At 38.7% G+C, this 22,246-nt stretch overlaps 1 protein-coding gene across 2 annotated transcripts in view; it reads right to left on the bottom strand.

Annotated features, from left to right (window-relative positions):
- Positions 1-20,900, bottom strand: part of LOC126277943 (serine/arginine-rich splicing factor 7-like) — a 46,224-nt gene extending 25,324 nt beyond the window's left edge. For both annotated transcript variants that reach the window (XR_007550626.1, XM_049977538.1), the window contains exons 1-4: positions 20,800-20,900; positions 20,311-20,526; positions 8,641-8,794; positions 8,360-8,527 (exon numbers count right to left, since the gene is read on the bottom strand). Coding sequence is in view for 1 of the 2 variants with exons in the window: in XM_049977538.1 (XP_049833495.1) it covers positions 8,360-8,527; positions 8,641-8,794; positions 20,311-20,446 (458 nt within the window). In the remaining variant the exon portion in view is untranslated. The remainder of the gene's footprint in view (positions 1-8,359; positions 8,528-8,640; positions 8,795-20,310; positions 20,527-20,799) is intronic.
- Positions 20,901-22,246: the final 1,346 nt, after the last annotated feature.

Genomic DNA, 22,246 nt, shown 5'->3' with positions numbered 1-22,246 from the left:
ATGCACAACCACACTGAAATCGCATTTTCCTGTACTGTGTGTATCCGTTTGTGCGAGTCCTGTTGCCGTAAATCACAGTGGGTTAATACTAAAATACAGATACTCAAGCATTTTACTTAATTCTAAACAATTTTACGTTACTGCTCATGCATGCAACATGAACAATCTTTTCCCTATAGCGCCCCTATGAATACCCCACCAGTCAGATACAAACATCACGACTTGACATAATTTACTAACTACACATGCTAATCCCTTCCCCCCATGAACCATGGACCTTGCCGTTGGTGGGGAGGCTTGCGTGCCTCAGCGATACAGATGGCCGTACCGTAGGTGCAACCACAACGGAGGGGTATCTGTTGAGAGGCCAGACAAACGTGTGGTTCCTGAAGAGGGGCAGCAGCCTTTTCAGTAGTTGCAGGGGCAACAGTCTGGATGATTGACTGATCTGGCCTTGCAACATTAACCAAAACGGCCTTGCTGTGCTGGTACTGCGAACGGCTGAAAGCAAGGGGAAACTACAGCCGTAATTTTTCCCGAGGACATGCAGCTTTACTGTATGATTAAATGATGATGGCATCCTCTTGGGTAAAATATTCCGGAGGTAAAATAGTCCCCCATTCGGATCTCCGGGCGGGGACTACTCAGGAGGATGTCGTTATCAGGAGAAAGAAAACTGGCGTTCTACGGATCGGAGCGTGGAATGTCAGATCCCTTAATCGGGCAGGTAGGTTAGAAAATTTAAAAAGGGAAATGGATAGGTTAAAGTTAGATATAGTGGGAATTAGTGAAGTTCGGTGGCAGGAGGAACAAGACTTCTGGTCAGGTGACTACAGGGTTATAAACACAAAATCAAATAGGGGTAATGCAGGAGTAGGTTTAATAATGAATAGGAAAATAGGAATGCGGGTAAGCTACTACAAACAGCATAGTGAACGCATTATTGTGGCCAAGATAGATACGAAGCCCACACCTACTACAGTAGTACAAGTTTATATGCCAACTAGCTCTGCAGATGACGAAGAAATTGAAGAAATGTATGATCAAATAAAAGAAATTATTCAGATAGTGAAGGGTGACGAAAATCTAATAGTCATGGGTGACTGGAATTCGAGTGTAGGAAAAGGGAGAGAAGGAAACATAGTAGGTGAATATGGATTGGGGCTAAGAAATGAAAGAGGAAGCCGCCTAGTAGAATTTTGCACAGAGCACAACTTAATCATAGCTAACACTTGGTTTAAGAATCATGAAAGAAGGTTGTATACGTGGAAGAACCCTGGAGATACTAAAAGGTATCAGATAGATTATATAATGGTAAGACAGAGATTTAGGAACCAGGTTTTAAGTTGTAAGACATTTCCAGGGGCAGATGTGGACTCTGACCACAATCTATTGGTAATGACCTGTAGATTAAAACTGAAGAAACTGCAAAAATGTGAGAAAGTAAGGAGATGGGACCTGGATAAACTGAAAGAACCAGAGGTTGTACAGAGTTTCAGAGAGAGCATAAGGGAACAATTGACAGGAATAGGGGAAAGAAATACAGTAGAAGAAGAATGGGTAGCTCTGAGGGATGTAGTAGTGAAGGCAGCAGAGGATAAAGTAGGTACAAAGACGAGGGCTGCTAGAAATCCTTGGGTAACAGAAGAAATATTGAATTTAATTGATGAAAGGAGAAAATATAAAAATGCAGTAAATGAAGCAGGCAAAAAGGAATACAAACGTCTCAAAAATGAGATCGATAGGAAATGCAAAATGGCTAAACAGGGATGGCTAGAGGACAAATGTAAGGATGTAGAAGCTTATCTCACTAGGGGTAAGATAGATACAGCCTACAGGAAAATTAAAGAGACCTTTGGAGAGAAGAGAACCACGTGTATGAATATCAAGAGCTCAGATGGCAGCCCAGTTCTAAGCAAAGAAGGGAAGGCAGAAAGGTGGAAGGAGTATATAGAAGGTTTATACAAGGGCGATGTACTTGAGGACAATATTATGGAAATAGAAGAGGATGTAGATGAAGACGAAATGGGAGATACGATACTGCGTGAAGAGTTTGACAGAGCACTGAAAGACCTGAGTCGAAACAAGGCCCCTGGAGTAGACAACATTCCATTAGAACTACTGACGGCCTTGGGAGAGCCAGTCATGACAAAACTCTACCAGCTGGTGAGCAAGATGTATCAGACAGGCGAAATACCCTCAGACTTCAAGAAGAATATAATAATTCCAATCCCAAAGAAAGCAGGTGCTGACAGATGTGAAAATTACCGAACTATCAGTTTAATAAGCCACGGCTGCAAAATACTAACGCGAATTCTTTACAGACGAATGGAAAAACTGGTAGATGCAGACCTCGGGGAGGATCAGTTTGGATTCCGTCGAAATGTTGGAACACGTGAGGCAATACTGACCTTACGACTTATCTTAGAAGAAAGATTAAGAAAAGGCAAACCTACGTTTCTAGCATTTGTAGACTTAGAGAAAGCTTTTGACAATGTAGACTGGAATACTCTTTTTCAAATTCTAAAGGTGGCAGGGGTAAAATACAGGGAGCGAAAGGCTATTTATAATTTGTACAGAAACCAGATGGCAGTAATAAGAGTCGAGGGGCATGAAAGGGAAGCAGTGGTTGGGAAAGGAGTGAGACAGGGTTGTAGCCTCTCCCCGATGTTATTCAATCTGTATATTGAGCAAGCAGTAAAGGAAACAAAAGAAAAATTTGGAGTAGGTATTAAAATTCATGGAGCCGAAGTAAAAACTTTGAGGTTCGCCGATGACATTGTAATTCTGTCAGAGACGGCAAAGGACTTGGAAGAGCAGTTGAACGGAATGGACAGTGTCTTGAAAGGAGGATATAAGATGAACATTAACAAAAGCAAAACGAGGATAATGGAATGTAGTCAAATTAAATCGGGTGATGCTGAGGGAATTAGATTAGGAAATGAGACACTTAAAGTAGTAAAGGAGTTTTGCTATTTAGGAAGTAAAATAACTGATGATGGTCAAAGTAGAGAGGATATAAAATGTAGACTGGCAATGGCAAGGAAAGCGTTTCTGAAGAAGAGAAATTTGTTAACATCGAATATAGATTTATGTATCAGGAAGTCGTTTCTGAAAGTATTTGTTTGGAGTGTAGCCATGTATGGAAGTGAAACATGGACGATAACTAGTTTGGACAAGAAGAGAATAGAAGCTTTCGAAATGTGGTGCTACAGAAGAATACTGAAGATAAGGTGGATAGATCACGTAACTAATGAGGAGGTATTGAATAGGATTGGGGAGAAGAGAAGTTTGTGGCACAACTTGTCTAGAAGAAGGGATCGGTTGGTAGGACATGTTCTGAGGCATCAAGGGATCACAAATTTAGCATTGGAAGGCAGCGTGGAGGGTAAAAATCGTAGAGGGAGACCGAGAGATGAGTACACTAAGCAGATTCAGAAGGATGTAGGTTGCAGTAGGTACTGGGAGATGAAGCAGCTTGCACAGGATAGAGTAGCATGGAGAGCTGCATCAAACCAGTCTCAGGACTGAAGACAACAACAACAACAACATGCTAATCCAATTACAAATGCACATAAGTGCTCTCCAGTGAACCACTGTTTCAAATTCAACCACAATGATCTAACATATTTGTTGGCTTGACATGCATATCCAATTATGGATTACATTTCAATGACAGAATACCCACTACAAAGTGCTCTTGTATGAAACACTGTGTTGTGTGTCACACAGTGAACAGTATGTACTATTTATTTGCTGTGAGATCATCTTATGCTATTCTGGGTACCTAATGCAGTACTTAAAAATTGAAAAAGCCATTAGGCGTTGCTTGCATTCAAAAACCTACATACCCTCAACTAAAGATGAAATAAAGAAATAAAATTTAAAAAATCAGGCCATTGTGTCCGGCCTCCGTGCATGAGCACTTTTGCACGGCATCTGGACACACTATTTATAAACCATTTACTCCTAGAGCTCCTGCCACACACCTCAGAGCCTGTTAATATCTTTGCATTACTATCTAGCAATTATAGGGAAACGGCATTGGCATCCCAGAACGCATGATGAAGGCGCTGGTGACATTACACGGCTATTCAATGAAACGTCCATGCGTAACTAAACACATGAGTAGGCGAGGAGATCTCACATTAAGTGATATTGCCCATGTACTCTGTATTAAGGAGACCCAGTAATCACAAAAACAGAAGTCACTACAAGCCCCAAGTCAACCTGGGGTGTGTGATTAATTTGAAACAATGTTTCTTAGGAGAGCACTTAAGTGCATTTATAATTGAATTAACATGTCTAGTGAGCAAATTACGTCAGGTCATGATGTTTGCATCTGACTGGTGGTGTAATCCAAGAGGCACTATATGCAAATGTTGTTCATGCAGCATGCATGACCGGTAACACAAAATTGTTCAGAATTATGTAAAAAGCTTTGAGTATCAGTATTTAATTATTTGTCCACTGTGATTGACAATAACGAGACTCGCATGAATGTACACACACTTTGAATACAGGAAAAGGCAATTTCTATGTGGTCGGGTATGATGGATTCTGTGTGGTGAGACACTGTTTTAGTAGGATTACGTAACTGTTTTTTACAAATCTTCTTGACTAAACAAACCCTATGAACTGTTTTTAATTGATGTACATAGACTTTTGGAAGACAACCATCTGCACATATGATGCAACATTTGTAATGGAGCAACAAATGTGATTTTCATTTGTTTCATTGTACTTTATATTAAATGTCACTGATTAATAAAGGTGCTCTGATGGCCCCTATTTTAATTTTATGTGCCCATTGGCCATAGATGCAAACATGAACATGAAATCCTTGTCTTATGTTCAAATATGTTACAGGTAAATGCGACACTAATATTTGTATTTGAATAATACTTGTACATTTGTTGTCATTCACTGTACTGATGTCAGGTGTAATGAAGGTGCTTAGACACATCCACATTAGAAGCAACACACCCATTAGCTGTGGACGTGCATTTGTATGTCGGTGTGACATAAGCAGCATCAAAAATTTCCTTTTGCTTTGGCTATGCTGATCTCTAGTTTCGTTTTGACTTGGTAAGAACCACATGTGGATTGTGGCATTTATTCTGAAAACATTTATGAAGTATATGCTGTCACTTTGGTGTTTATTTTTAAGACCAGGTGCTGTCAGTGCAGGTATTATTGTGATTCGTGAATTTCTTTGTAAACTCTAGAACTACTTGGCCTCCTACTGTCTCGAACGCACGATATTTTAGATATGAGTGCAAGAAAGTGGAATCCTACCTACTGCATGTCACATGTTTGTGTGTGCAGGTTGGAAATGAGTTGTGAGCAGAATGTAGACACGGCGGTCGAACTGCACCAGGCCCACTTGCTAACTTCTAGTCCCCTGGAATTTTCTTGTGGAGTGTTTATGCTACTCTGTTCTAATTGTGTTTTGACCATTGTTACAGTAACAGGAACAGTGAAAAAGAACCAGTAAAAACTTTTGTCTGAGCCCTGGTGAAGGGAAGATGTGTTTTCTGATCTCATGTTTTTTAAGCCAACTTTCTCTCTTATGTAACTTATTTTGTTTCTAATGCTTGGAGAGACTTATGAAACAGTATTTATTTATGTGAAGTGCGGAATTTGTAAAATGTCTGAAGTTAAAATATACATTGTTAATTGAAGCAAATGAAATCTGGTATGTCTACTTATTTTTATAAGCAGAAAGAGTCTTACGAAATTCCTGTACCTAGCAGCATACTTCAGAGAAGAAGTGAAAGAGAGTTTGCAGCAGCAGGCCAGCGAGCAGGAAAGTTTGGCTGAACATCTGAAGTAAATCATCTCATAAAAGAAGTAGAAGTTTGCAAACATACTTCAACACTTTAAATTGTCCAAACTGTTAAGAGTATCTCTGTATTCAAATAATTTCTGTTACATTTGAACTATCTGTTGTTAATTCCACTTTTGCATTCACTGTTCACTGACAACTATGTACAGTTTTCCGTAGCCTCAGTAGGCCAGACTTGAAAATTAACCTGTAAGGTATGAATTTCGCAGCCTAATTTTTTCCTGCTAAAGAATGCTGAAACAGGAAAAATGAAAAAAACTGAAAATTCCCTTGCCCAGTATACTGATGATCTCACAAAGGCCTTCACTGACACTACACCCCCCCCCCCCCCCCCAAGCCTTGTCTGCAAACAGATTTCCTATGTCATATCTTCAGACACATCTACTCCACCCATTATACCCATTTATCAGCTGCAAAGCAGCACTTCCTTGGTCATCCAATAGCACCCTAGAATTGAGCAAGGTTTTGTTTATCTGCAATCAACCCAGAAATGACTAACAGCCTAACAAAAATCCTTCCAAACCTTCCTGAAGCGTTATTCCATTACCAGCCCAACGTACACATCATTAACGGTCCATCATTTTGCCACTCCCACCCCTAACACCTTGCCACAGGTCATATACCTGTGGAGGACCCAGGTTTCCCATACATTCACTCACCTCACCCACTCCAGGCCTGTTGTGGTCTTATGCTGTGAAAGCAGTAATGTCACATACCAGTTCTTCTGCAATCACTGCATGGCATTTTATGTGGGCATGGCCAACAAGCTGTCCACCAGAACCACCAGAATGAATGGCCACCACCAAATTGTGGCCAAGAACAGAATGAAGTTGACCACCAATACTGCTGAGCACAACATAGCTGGTTCACAAACTGTGCCACCTTGAAAATCTCTTCCAGCACCAGCTTTTCTGAACTATGTACATGGCAGTTACCTTTGCAGCCCATCCTTCACTCTCATAATCCTCCTGGTCTCAATCTCTGTTAACCCACTCTCCCCACATCCTATATCCAGAAGTTTACCCTTTCTCTGTCCTTCCACCCCCTCCCAATTCAAACTTCCATGTCCTCTTCATTGTAAACTGCATCTCACCAGCTCCTGTACCCAGGCATTACATGCCTAGCCTGTGCACCTGCCACACCTCCCTCCTGCATTCTTAAGGCATACACCTGTTTTCTCCCTCTGAGCAACACAGTAATTAAAAACTCCTCCACTGAAAGGGCTATGGAATTACGGATACATGAACTCACATACCTATACAATACTTCCAAATTTATGAAAAACACAGTTATACAGTCTGCAGTCACTGTTTTGAAGAGGAGATATCTATAACTCTTTCATTTCTTATAATTATGTGGTATACAGCCAGATTTCATGCTCAAATGGCTCAACACAGCTCAGTCTCCATACAAATGTCGAACTCTTGGAATTACGAACCGCCTGAGCTACATTCACAGCATAGAATATGCCTACAACATGCATGCGATTTTCTCCCATTAAAAACGTAACATTTGCTTGCACTGGTACTGTTATTTGCACAAGATACTGTGACCCATAAGCTTCAGTCAGGTATCTCATTCCTGGCGCTGGGAACCCCATAAACATGAGTTTAAATAGCATGTAACTTTTCTGTATGAATTACTCTGAAGACTGTACAAATATCCTGTGCAGAGCTTGTGTGAAAAAAGAAAAGGAAGAAAATGTACAAAATGACAACCACTCTTAACTTTCACAAAAAGTTGATAAGGAAAATTCCAAATTTTCAGAAGACATATGTCATAAGAGTCTAAACAAATTAAAGAACACCAAGTCACACTGACACAAGTAAACTGTTGCTATCTTGTATGCTGAAACTAAATAGCTGGAAAATGAAAACTGATTTGAAACAGAGTATAAGTCACAAGTGAAATTTACTTGCAAACAAGACTGAGAAGGTCCCCTGCACAGCAATGAAACACACAGTCCTACCATTATTTAAAATGGTTTGATTACCGTCTGTAAATTTCTCTGATCTATCAAATAATGTCTAGTGTGTGTCACATTTTCCATTAAAACAAGAAAAATCAAACAAATAGCAGCATTTCCCCTTGTGCATACTCTAAGCATAAGTACCACCCGCCAGCATTGTTGAAATTGCTTAAACAGAATAATACTCTTACAGATGCAAAAATGTTTGCTGTTTCAAGTTAGTGAAATCAAATAACTTCCACGACACTTATGCCTTCAGAGGTGTAATGCATCTTAGAAGATGAATCGACAACCAAACAATGTATGTAGCCATGAAGTTTAAACCAATCACAGATAATTAATCAATGTACCACACAGTTGGAGTACTGAAATTCATTTACAGGGTCAAAAGACATTACCAACTCAACTTAAATCTCTAATTCAAATAGATGTAACTGTAAGGTTATTTCATTTTTTGCAGTACATGAACTTTAAGAGGCTACTATTAACAGGAAAGGAAAGAATTTTAAAAGGGTAAACATCATAAACAATTATTACTGCACCTGGATGGTGGTCGTTTATATCCATATGGAGTGTCGGGGCAATCCCTGGAGAAATGTCCCTTATCTCCACACTGATAGCAGCGCATATTGGGATCAAATCCCCTGCGACCTTTCCCACGAGTCCTTGGCCGAGCGAAGGTGACTCTAATACGACTGCCATGAAGTGTTCTGGCAATTGCACAATTAAAATTCAAAGGCTAATACAAAATAATGAGATATAATGGAACAAAAAGTCTCTAAATATCCCAAGTCCTATTATAATTATTAACATTTTAACTTACATTCCATTTGTAGCTTTGACAGCATCTTCAGCATCATCTTTCTCATGGTAAACTACAAAACCAAAGCAAGGTGGAGCTTTGGCCAACCAGACTTCCTTGAGGCGACCATATTTTTCAAAGAGACGTTCCAAGTCTCTCTTTGATACACTGAGCCCTAAATGTAACAAACTGGTTATTACATATCCTTGAAACAGCTTACACAGTACCTACATTTCATATGATCATTGAGTTTTATGCAGTATGCCTCCATCAAATAAAACAATTTCACACTGCAATTTTCCAATTCTTCCCATAACTGACTTAAAATGATATGTGCAAAGTACTAGTGAAACAACTGGCTACACAACATTGCAATTAGTGTCTGACATGACCATCAGAACACATGAGTATTGATTATATACTATACAGCCACCTTCTGCATGCCTTTTCTCATCACACCAATGCTTCCCTTCTCCTGCCTTGCCCTCTGAAATAAACCATCACTGCAAGTGTGCCATTACCACATCACACAACAGCAGGGAAACTCTGCCGTCTATTACACTCTAACAGCCTCATAATGTAAGTATATATGTGAAAGATAGAAGTACACAATGAAATTGCTATGCCAGCTCAATATGAATCTTGTTTATGTAGTAAACAGTCAGTGCTTTGACTATGAACTGGTTCATTTCCCTCCAACATTGACCGTCTCTGCCCCGCCATGATTGTTCATAACCTAAAGCTGATCGAGATCACCAAGTGTCTGGTTTAATAAAAATGAAATAACTGGCATTTCCCTCAACATGACCTGTAAGGTACAAAGTCATCTACAATAAAATACAATGCTTTTTGAACAAACATTTTCTCTGAAGTAGAAGGGGAGAGATTGTAATCAAGGGTCAAATATTGGATGCATGAAAGGGGGTGGGGTACCAGATACCAAATACAAATCTTTAACACTAAGGATTTCAAATTCTAAAGGAGTTAAGAATGAGATGAAGTATGGAAACAAAGTGATAAACAGGAGAGGGTGAATGCTGAAATGAGGTGTAAAAAAAAATATATAAACACAGAGGAAGCATAGGTGAACAAGAGGGAAAATATTAGAATACAATTTTTTACTACCTCACAAATACATGGCATAGTTATAACTATTGTTTCCTAACATGGTGTGTACTCATAGTCAGCAGTCAACTCTGCTTCACAACCCACACAAAATGAATTCATCGCGTCTGTCAAGGAGCCTAGAGGAACATATCATTTCATCAAGAACAATAATTTCCATGTCAGGATCCATCATAGAAAGAGCTAGACCATCTGCAATAAGCCATTCAAACATTCCATACATCATGAATAGGAATCAAGTCATGAGAGCATGCTGGCCATGGCAGCTGAATGATAACCTTACCTTGCGCACAACATGAGCTGCACAGGGATGAAACCACAAAATTGGAAGAATTTACAACACACAAGCATAGTTTCCTTGTATTTTTTTCAATTTATAAATTAAAACAAATCCTACACTAAAACCCAAGTGTAGGACTGACAATGTGTTGTTTTACATACACAGTTAGGTCTACGATCACCGAAATTCTACCACAAAGCAGTAGTCTGACACCATAAGATGCAGATGTTTTACACATGAACATGGGTTTTGTTTCATGTTCTACAAGCTTAAGTGTCAGTGACAATTTTTAATATATTACAGCATTCCAAGATTCAGTAAATGCATACTATGCACCATATTCCATCATACAATGTTGGGCACTGCAGTTGTGTACTGACCTTCCCCCACCCCCTCACGAGTGCACGCGAACCCAAATCTGATTACATGCAAAAACATCCAAATTTCAAAAACTGCACGACACCCCAGTGATATTGCTACCTCACTCTGATTCTATGACAAACCAGTTGGTCCCTTACCAGTGGTCTCATTACCTTTTATTTCAGTCTTATTAACAAAAACTTGTACCCTATTTATTAGTATTCATGCTGAAGGGAGTATCTGCACCAAACACCAACAACTCATGCTTGAGTAATGTCCAACGTATCACTTGCATACATATATTGCTGGACTGGCCTCACATTTACTAAGCTGGGTAGCTTAAAACTATCCTAGAATGCCCAATTTCTTTGACATGCATGTTGTTCTAAATGTGGTTATCTCAAACAACTTTGTTACATTTAAGTGCAGGTATAAAAAGGAGGACAAAGAGAATTATACAGATATCAAGGATCTACAAAAATAGTTGCATTGCCTTTTTTTAAAAAAATTAGAAATTAAAACAAATCCAACGCTGAAACTCAAGTGTAGGACTTACAATGTGTTGCTGCAGATGGGCAGGTAAGTCTAGGACCACCAAAATTACAAAAAATGGTTCAAATGGCTCTGAGCACTATGGGACTTAACTGCTGTGGTCATCAGTCCCCTAGAACTTAGAACTACTTAAACCTAACTAAACTAAGGACATCACACACATCCATGCCCCAGGCAAGATTCGAACCTGCGACCGTAGCAGTCGCACGGTTCCCGACTGTAGCACCTAGAACCGCTCAGCCACTCCGGCCGACGCCAAAATTACAATAATGTTCTCAAACAACTAACACCAAAAGTATTAACAACTTAATGTGCAATTTCAAGTAAAATTGTTGACCTCGGGGAAAGTCAGTTTTGATTCCGGAGAAAAACAGCAAGACAAGACTTGTGATTCTTGAAGATTTCCCAGCGTTCTGAATGTTCAATGAGGTTTTGGGATTGCAGCCGGATTATATTCACTTCTCGCTATGATATTTCGGCAAGAAGTCAAGATGACCCGACTGCAATTCCGAAAGCTCATCAAACAAGACAAGACTTCTCTTTAAAGATATGTTAAGGAAAGGCCAACACACATTTATAGCATTTGTAGACTCTGAGAAACCTTTTGACAATGTTGAGTGGAATACTCTTTTTGAAATTATGAAAGTAAATGGGGTAAGGTACACCAAGGACAGAAAAGTCATGGGATGCCTCCTAACGCCGCATCAGACCACCTTTTGATCAGTGTAGTGCAGCAGCTTGACTTGGTAAGGACACAAAAAGTTGTTGGAAGTCGACTGAAGATATACTGTGACACGCTGCCCCTGTAAATTCCTAAGTATTGCCGCTGCATGATTTTGTGCACAAACTGACCTCTCGATTATGTCCCATAATGGGGCTCATGTAGGGCAGTATGAATGACCAAATCATTCACTCAAATTGTCCAGAATACTCTTCCAACCAATCACGAACAACTGTTGCAGAGTGACATGGTGCGTTGGCATCCATAAAATTCCATTGTTCTTTCTGAATATGGAGTCCATGAATGGTTGCAAACGGTATCCCAATAGTTGAACGTAACCATTCCAGTCAATGATCGTGCAGCTGGACTGGAAGACCCTGTCAGTGCCATGTAAACACAACCCACACCATTATGGAGTCACCACCAGCCTGTGCAGTGCATTGTTGACAACTTGGTTTTTGTGGAGTCTGCATCACACTTTAATCCTACGATCAGCTCTTACTAACTAACAGTGGGATTCGTCTGATCAGGCCACAGTTTCCCAGTAGTCTAGGGTCTGACAGAGAGAAGTGCAGCAGGTGATGATGTGCTGTTAGTGAAGGTATTCGCATTGGTCATCTGCTCTAACAGCCCATTAAAGCTGAATTTCTCTGCACGGTCCTAATAGATATCTTCAGCATACGTCTCACACTGGTTTGTCTGTCAGCAATGAAAACTGTACGCAAATTGTCGCTGCTCTCAGTCATTAAGTGAAGGCCGTAGGCCACCGTGTTGTCCATGGTGGGAGGTAATGCCTGAAATTTGGTATTCTCGGCACACTCTCAACACTGTGGATATCGGAATATTGAATTCCTAATGATTTCCAAAACTTAATGTCCCACAACTATAGCTCCAACTACCATTCCAAGTTCTAAGTCTGTTAAATCCTATAGCAATAACGATGTCAGAAACCTTTTCACAGGAGTCACCCGAGTACAAATGACAGCTCCACCAATGCCCTGCCCTTTTATGCCTTGTGTACATGATACTACTGCCACCTGCATATGTGCACACTGGTACCCCATGACTTTAGCCACCTCAGTTTACTGGGAGTGAAAAGCTATTTAAAACTTGTACAGAAACCAGAGTCAAGGGGCATGAAAGGGAAGCAGTGGTTGAGAATGGAGTAAGACAGGGCTGTAGCCTATCCCTGATGTTATTCAATCTGTACATTGAGCAAGCAATAAAGGAAACCAAAGTAAAATTTGGAGAAGGAATAAAAACTTCTGAGGTTTGCCAATGACATTTCATTCTGTCACAGACACCAAAGGGCTTGGAAGACCAGTGGAATGGGATGGACAGCTTCTTCAGAGGAGGATGTAATATGAACATCAACAAAAGCGAAACAAGAATTAAGGAATGTAGTCAAATTAAATCTGATAATGCTGAGGAAATTACATTAGGAGATAACACACTAACAGCAGTAGACGAATTCTGCTATTTGGTAAACAGAATAACTGATGATATGTATGGGTGATATAAAATGTCGACTGGTAAGGTTTTCTGAAGAAGAAAAATTTGTTAACAGCAAATATAAATTTAAGTTTTAGGAAGTCTTTTTCTAAAGGTATTTGTTTGGGGTGTAGCCATGTATGGAGTGAAATATGGACAATAAACAGTTTAGATGAGAAGAGACTAGAGCCTTCTGAAATGTGGCACTGCAGAAAAATGTTGAAGATCATATGGGTATTTGTGTTATAGACACGTGCTGAGACATCATGGGAGCACCAGTGGGCAATGAATATGTATGTGTGTGTGTGTGTGTGTGTGTATGCGGAGAGGGGGGGGGGGGGGCTGTTGCAGTAAGTGATGGACATACTCCTCACAGCAGGAAGGAAACAGGTGTTCATTGGCCTTCTGCCTAAACAATGAATGGTAAATACTGTCAAACATTCTGGAATTGGAAACAGGTGGTGACAGTGCTTGTCCACATACAGTTCATCACAAAACAATTATCTATAGGGGGTTGCTACTGGGAGTTTTAACCATACATCCCGTAGTCTTGATCTTGCTGCAGTATCTTGTACCTGAAGAAAATTTTCAATAAGAGAAAGAGATGCTTGTGGCTGTCAAACAGACTGAAACCATACATGGCAGGCTTCTACGATACAAGAATACAAAGGATTGTTCCCAATATGATCAGTGTCTCACTTCCAAAGGTGAACATAATGAAAAACAGCTTAAGAGCTGCCTCAATGTAAATGTCAGTTATGCATATTCTCACGTTTCTTTAGAGACAGCTGGAAGAAAAATATTGTCAGCATTCATGCGCAATATCAAGTTTAGTACAAAATTTGATACAGTGTTGACTGTCAATGATGACATTAACATTGTAGAGTTATGTGCTGTCAATGGATGACGTCATTAAAAACTAGCAAACATTTGCAAAACAAAAACCGACAACTAATGGTTTCTCAATGGGACTAGGAGTTTTGGAATGGGAGATGATGTTATTAATGCTTTGAAACATATTTAAAACTTGAAACTAGCATACCAGAATGGAGCAAAAGACGTTTTCACACACCACATAATTCTAATTATGGAAAACGCAATAAATGTGTGTGTGGGAGGGGGTATATTTTTCACAACATTTGCTAACTCAGAACTGAACTGTCAGCTTCTTCCAATCTAACCTAAGTTTTCAGCTACGGTAAAAAAAAAAGTCTGTCACTACTGCCTTCATTAAGAAAATCAGGAATGTCCAAATCACATTTGTTGGCATCCACCAAATTGGTCCCTAATCCACCCTAATCACCAGACTTTGCTCCAGACAATTTCTTCCTGTTCCCTAAGCTAAACCTTTGGTTTGCTGGGAAGAAGTTTTCCTCAACAAGTACTTTGCAGAGGTTGACAAAACCTATTTTTGCAATGGGATGAACAAGCTGGAGGATCACTGGATCAAGTGTATATTCCTCAAAGGAGACTATTTTGCGAAGTAAGGTGAATAGTTTATGAAACAAACTTTTTTTTCCTGAGTTATTAAACCTCTTACATAAGTTCAAGGAATGAATTCAAAAAGTAAGAAGCAAAATGTGTGTGAAAGTATTCCTGAAGCCACTGATCCAGTTCCACATGGAGAGTATTTGTATTTTCTTTCCCCAACTCATTTAAAGAATGTGGGAGAAAATGATTTCAAATGCAAAGGAACATCCTAAGACAATAATGATGTTTACAATCCTGAACAAGGCTGTGTGATGTCAATATGCTGAAGCAATCTGCTGGAGTAGTTGGTTCTTGTCTGAAAAGTAAAAATGTTCTAGCACCAGGAACAAATTTCTTCAGTTTCCTCCAATGACATCAAAAAGTTAATCCACAATTATGAGGTGAGCATGATCCTGCCGAGTGGAGACATTTTACTGATTCTCCTGTACTAACCCTCAAAGGTGTAGTAATTTTACTGATTCTCCTGCACTAAGCCTCAAATGTGTATTACTGCATAATGAGCTTATATACAGATCCCTTCCTATAGCCCATTCAGTTGAAATGAAAGAGCCATTCAGATTATGACTGTGTTAACAAGTATTCAAAATGAGGAATACAAATAGTTGTGGTGCTTCATTTACAGTAGCAAGCCAGGTACTCTAAAATGCCATGCTTTTTAATGTGACGGGGTTAACTGGGCAAAGTAGAAGTATTGGTGTTTAAATTTTTGTATATATCACTTCTGTACATAAGATAAATAACATATTGCATGGACTTCTTGTAAAACATCAATAGTAATAATAATAATAATAATGTTGCTTCCATTACTACGCATCGCAAGCTGGAATTCATGAAGCAGTTAATAAGGTATTTCTCACAAGACTGATACTGCTCTAAGTACCTTTGTACAAAACTGTTCATTATCACCCAAGAAAATTGAAAGCTGGGGTTCTGTTTTCCTCAAATTCACAAATTGATGAGGGATCATAAATCTGAAAACATGGTGAATACTAGAGAATAAGACGCATGGTGCTGAAAACTTTCTAGGGAATAAAAAATATTCATATTATACTGCAAAAATCACAATGGGGAATTTCAAGAAATTAGGTTGTAAGTCGAGTGTGAAAGTTGTTTCCTATACCCACATAATGATTACTATGCACAAAATTTAGGTCATTATAGCGAAACACAAGGAGAGTGGCTCCAATGGGACATTAAGGAGCTGTCAGGAAAGATGGGATGAAAGTATTACAACTGACTATTGTTGGACATTAAAGAGGGTTCTGTGAAAAAATAAAAAGTGAAAAAGATTGAACAGAATACTCACAATGTCACAAACAAGTATTTGTAGTTTTTTATGTAGGCTTGTGCAATTTTTATTTGTTCACAAATATGGCTGTAACGAAGGTGGCAATTATTGTTATTTTTCACAACACATAATTATATTACATTCCTAGTATTACTGTACAATAATTTACTATAAAAGTAAATTTACCCTTGTCCAATTGACAATAATCTTGATGCTTTGCCATTATTGACCCATGTATTTAAATCTGATGACACTTTCTGTAAACCGACTAAGGATATCTTCTACATAGATTTTTCTTTACTGTCTGACCTGTGTGCGCCCCCTAATTTAATTTCTCAGCATGCAGTGTCACACCCACATATCAGCTTTGTTGTCCTATTGTAATGCTGTCAGGTCATAGCTTGTAGTCTTGTCTTATAGCACAAGTGCTATCTGAGAAGGTGATAAGTTGACTCTTCTTTAGATTTTCCAACATTTCACTTCTTTGGATCAAGTTTCTGATGACTTCTAAATCATCCTGTAGAATCCCATAGCCTCCCACATTATTATTTTTTCCTTCTCTCTTCTTCTTTTACTTCTTCGTAGCAAACAGTTTCAATTTTGACTTTATCACTTCCCCCGAATCATTTACATGAACCACACACAGCAATGGTCCTAATTTATAGCCTTGTGGCACAACTCTATTATTGCTAAATTTGATGTGAAGTCTCGCATACTCACAATTTATGTTCTGTCATAGACTTCTCGGCACCAACATAATATGCTTTCATTAGGACCCAGCCCTTGCAGATTTATTCTATCAAATACTTCGGAAAGATAAATGGCTATACAATCAACTGCCTTCTCCTACCAATCTGATATACCCTGCTGAAAACCAGCTAGCTGTTGAGTCACATGAAAACCTTGCTCTGAATCCATGATGGCTTCTACACCATCATCTCACTTTCTGCAAAGATTCTTTAATATATTTATCAATCGTCCCTTTAAATATTTTACTTACAGTACAAGTAAGATGCAATGTCCTGTAATTTTTGATATTGTCCCTTGCTCTTTCTACCACTTCTTTCCATTATCTGGCATCTCACTTATTTGCACAGAAGTTGAACAATCTGCATAAGCAGAAACATTTCAGGAAGAAGGAGATTTTAAAGTTAAATAGGGATCTTTGATAAGGCACAATGGTGCAACCCATGACTTTTTGAATTTCTCTATTCTTTCCTCTCCTGCTTGCTTACTTCCTTGCTCCTATGGTAATATATACTTCTCTGTTATTAAATGTGGACCCTTTGACATCATTCCTCCCTTGTTCCTGTACCACTACTCCCCTGCACTTTCCCAGCCACACCCACAATTCTCTTGGATTCATGGTTAAATAGCTCAGCTTTTACTGTGTTCTTTCTTACTTGACATTTGCCTTTGTGTTATTTTATGGCTTCTTATACTTCCAAACATGCTGTTCCACCTCTTGGCAACACTCCGCCAATGGCATCAGCTGTTCCAGGAAATACACACGCGAGACAGATAATAGAGAAGTGGACGTACCGGCAAAAATCTGAACACTCCACACCGACACGGCCCTGTAGAAATAGCCACCCACGTTGACGAGCAACCACCGATCAGGCCCTGTAATCACAGAGCTTGGTTTGTCCACCCCCAGAAGTCATTTGTTGCTTTTTACCTCATATATATTGGTCATATCATAATTGCTACAGATGTAATTCTCACAACAGTGTCTTAAACATCACGTGGTGTCCTAACAGTTTGCTCCTGTGTTTAAGCACTGACTGAATATTTCACTGAAGTACATTATTTCCTCGACATATGGTATGTGATATTTAGCAACTGTTCTTTGTTTTCTGTTAAGACTTGTGATCTGTAACAATACTTTAACTACTACAGTCCTAGGGTTACTCACTCCTCAATAATGCCTTTTCTACCATTTATAACCTCACTATAAGAAAAACATCCATAAGCTATCTTTTCTGTTAACCTTCTTCTGAGGGCAGCTTGTATAATACAACTTAATTCTTGCACTGTGAGTACACTTTACCTTCCCAATGTGCTCCTGGCTGTTTAAGTCCATCTGAATTACTATACATATGTCTATCCTTCTATTCAGCCAAGCTCCCACAGTTGAACAATTTTTCTACTGTACTGTAAACCCACTCCTCATTACATATATGTCTATTACATCTAACTCTTCCCCTCTACTAGTACTGAGTCATAATCTCACTATTTCACTGACACAATCATGGTAAGTCTGCTGGTATGTATATGCTTCATGCATTAAAACAGATACTTCTCCATCCCAGGCCCTTCCGAAGACATGGTATCCTTTAAAGATAAAAAAACATCCTTCCATGCTGCCCCCCCCCCCCCCCCACTCCTCATCATGCTAATTTTTACTCCTACATCATAACACTCTGTTCCCCAACTAAAATAATGCACTTTAGTGGGAGACACCTCAGTGCTAACTTGTTTGACTTAAATTCCATTTTCTTTAATTTTAACCATCCTCACATCATCATTTATATTTTTCCCTATTCTAATCATTAGTTTCCATTTAATGTGTTGTAGTTTTAAATGTTTGCATACATTTACTATTGGTCGACATTTCTTTTCAATCTTGAACAATTATTTTCATTATAGTGCCTTAGCTTTTTAGCAAAAAACAGCCCTCAAAGCACACAGACAGTAATTCCAAAAAATATTAAAAAGCCAACAATAACCCACTCAAACTGTCACAATTCACCTTTGTTTCACCTGGTGAAACAGCTTGGTACATTAGATTCTCTCTCCAAATTCAGGCTTACTCATTAGAAACTGAGCAAACGGTTTTGATGCTGAACAATACATCAAATGGATGTCTCAGTATTCAGGAACTTTAACTCAATAGAACGTGTCAACATTATAGTGTGTGATACCATCAACTCTATAACCATCATAATTTTCATGACTTTTCTTGATAAATAATGCAGATTTCAAAGTAAATTAGAAAACCTAGATGGACAACAAAAGAAGTTAACAGAAGATTAACACTGACCTAGATTGCCTTTGGTAAAGTAAATACAGCACTTTCACACCCAAGACACTGGAGTGCCTAAACAAAAAGGGAAGTTTACAACTGGCACACATTACCTGTTTTGACCTATGACAGAATGCAATGGAAAGAGAGCCAGGAAAAAGACTTAAGTCGAAGATGCTTAATTACAATGGTAACCAAACTGAGATGGATGGAACACAGAACAAGGAAATACTTGACTTGATTCTAAAAGAGGGGAAAAGGCTAAGACAGTGAACTCAGAAAACTTGCAGAAGCAATGTTAATTCACATAGCTGAATACCATAACGTTTAGGCAACTGTATTGGCACCCTTTATCCAGCAGTGGATGTCAGGATGACCTTTGTCGCACACCAATATTAATATGAAACAATGCCACTTTCCTTCATCTACATCCAAAGTCTTCCTAATCAAAGAAGATAATTAATTCAACCAACCCTACGCACATTTGAAAGTCTTGCATGTGAATGACAATGAGTTTTGGGCAGTCTACCTACACAAAACAAGAAAGTTTCCAAAGTGTACATGTGCTCTCATACATAACAGTTTGTACAAAATTTTGGTCTAGCAGTATCTTTGTCCTTGTTTGCTGAACTTACAGGAGACCTTCATAAACCACGTATTGCTTGCAAAAGCCATTTCTCTGTAAACCTCAAACAGTTTTCATCTGACAATGTAGCAGCGAAAATTCCTCTCCAGAGTGCTGCATGTGTTTTTGCTGTAACTGTCTGTCAAATGATAGAGGAAATTAAAATGAATACTATGCCTGTCTATCCCTGATACTTAACAAGAGTGAATCACCATTAAATGTAGGGTTCACTGGTAGTGAATGAATAGACCAAAATTATATTACATGTTAAAACACAGTTTTGATTTTTTTTATTAGTTCAATATTAATGATCAGCAATAGGTGCCTCTTTCTTACAAAATCAATTATGTATGGATTCTTCAGCTTTTTTTGGACTGAATAATTGATATTATATACCTTAAACTCGAGGAAAATATTTTATAAATATGGTGGTACAATAAATTTTGATTTCCAAATAAATACAGATGACTATGAGCATTTTCCATTCTTCATTATTACAATTCAAAGCGCCTTTTCTAGTAGCACGAATCAGTCATACACAGTAAGAAAGGATGTGGAGATACCAACATACTGTAAAAGCTACTAGTTACTCCCAAAACAAGATTTATGACTTTAAATTAAAGGGAACTGAAAATTGTTGTACAACTGCCTAAGTAATACTATGCAACATGCATCCCATCAATGTTATGTACAATTTTCTGTAATTACGACGTTATGTAGTTATATCGCATACCAACATCCGCTATGTGTAACCGATAGCCTTCTTCTTCTTCCTCAAAATCGGCATCGTCGTAATAGCTTCTACTGCGTTTGCTGCCTTCACTCGATACTGAACTAGGGCTCCGTTTTCTCGCTCTTCTGCTCGACATTTCTGGCACGCTTTTGCCGCTGGCAGTGATATGGAGTAACACGCACCTTTACGCTGCAACGTTTATCCCGACCTCCAAATCTGTAAAACCGCAGCTATTTTAAGCATTCAGTATTTCACTATGCATGAATATATGTTAGCTGTACATCCAGGCATAAAAAGTAGAAGTGAGGGAATCGTGCAACAACACTCAGCAGGGAAATAAGTACAAATTATCAGAAATTCGGAACGGAACAACAGGTTCGGAGTGTCTACAAGACGTAACACAGCCACTATAAACCGGAACTTCCAGAACATTTACAATCCGTTGCTAAGTGTCAATAAAAAGCGCTGTAATTTTTCCAAAAATCTAACCTTCGCTCCCCCTACACAACGCCGCACAACAAACACCTAAACACCCACACCTACAAACCCTATGACACCACACAAACTCATTAAGTGATCTCCAAAGATGTAAACTGACAGAGCCATAGATTTACTTCCCTTGAACTGGTCTTCCACAAGCCACAGCAACGACTACAAAACTAAGGCCGTTTTGAACTACTATTTCCACATGTTGCAATCAAAATGCTAGTGGCATAGTATTCAGTATGGGCTCATCTGAAATGGGCAGACATTAATTAAATTATTATCCACCAGTATCGTATCTACGTCTGACGGCACAAGGGGCACATAGCCCAAGGCCCCCGGCTTGATGGGTTGTTACAGTTGCTTTTCTTAAGTGAATTTTTGGAATTGAAGAACAAATAATTAAAATTTATTGCCAAGTAACAAACATTTATCACATTTCCGAAAAGTTAATTTCAAAATTTAATCCGTCCTACTTACCAAAAAAAAAAAAAGAAAAAGAACCCATGACTGTCACTGGAGGACTCGCTAGTTTTCAGAATTTAATGCCTTGTGTAATCCTTAAATTAGCTGGGGTATTTTCTCGAGTAAGTCAGCTTCTGCCTATAAAATTACATCTGTAGTCTTCTCAGTGATTAGATAGCAATTCTCCTTATTGTTTTTGAGCACAATTAGAATACAATTGTTTTCTGTAAGTTTAACCATAGCACCTGACTTAACACACATAATTCGTTTCTGAATCTTACTCGTAACACAAAGCATTCATTAAGTGAAAAAAAAGTTTCAAAAGGGATCCATGTACAATGAGACAACGCATTCATCCCGAAAATAAAATTAAAAAAGATTTTTAATGGACTACACCACCTGTAATGTAATTTTTATCGAATTATCTTATTATCATAAACTAAACTTGTTGTGAACATAGAAACTGCCTTTTAGCTACCTTCACTGGCATTGTGTTAGCTAAATTCGACAAATTAGAATTGGAATTCATGATCAGATAGTGTAAGGCATTAAGCCGAGGAAAAAAAAAGAGTACAGCATCATTAGAGAGAGTTTGCAACATTGCCATGAAGGCTGGTACGCTGGTACAGGAGACAACAAATGCGGCGAGGCACATTGCCACCAGTCTAGCTGAATTCGGCAGTGTTGGAATTCCTACCTTACAAAGCATTAGTTCGATATTGGAGGTGCTTGTTAAGTGACATTTTACTGAACATGATTTGCTTTGCTTGATTGTCTATTTATTAAAAAGTTACTTAAAGTTTATGTATCTGTGTGGTTTTGTAGATTGTTTAATAATGTCAAAAAGGACATACTCAATTCGCTCTTAAGAAAGGAACAACAATTGAAACTCAAAAAGAAAATATCAGCTGACTACCTGAACTAACTTCACTCTTGGCAGTTGAAGAAACTAACTCGCAGTGTGACTCATCGAGCTCATCATCTCAAG

This window comes from Schistocerca gregaria, chromosome 6 (genome assembly GCF_023897955.1).
Source record: "Schistocerca gregaria isolate iqSchGreg1 chromosome 6, iqSchGreg1.2, whole genome shotgun sequence".
Taxonomy (NCBI): Eukaryota; Metazoa; Arthropoda; class Insecta; order Orthoptera; family Acrididae; genus Schistocerca; species Schistocerca gregaria.
This window is presented reverse-complemented; position numbering and strand designations above follow the sequence as displayed.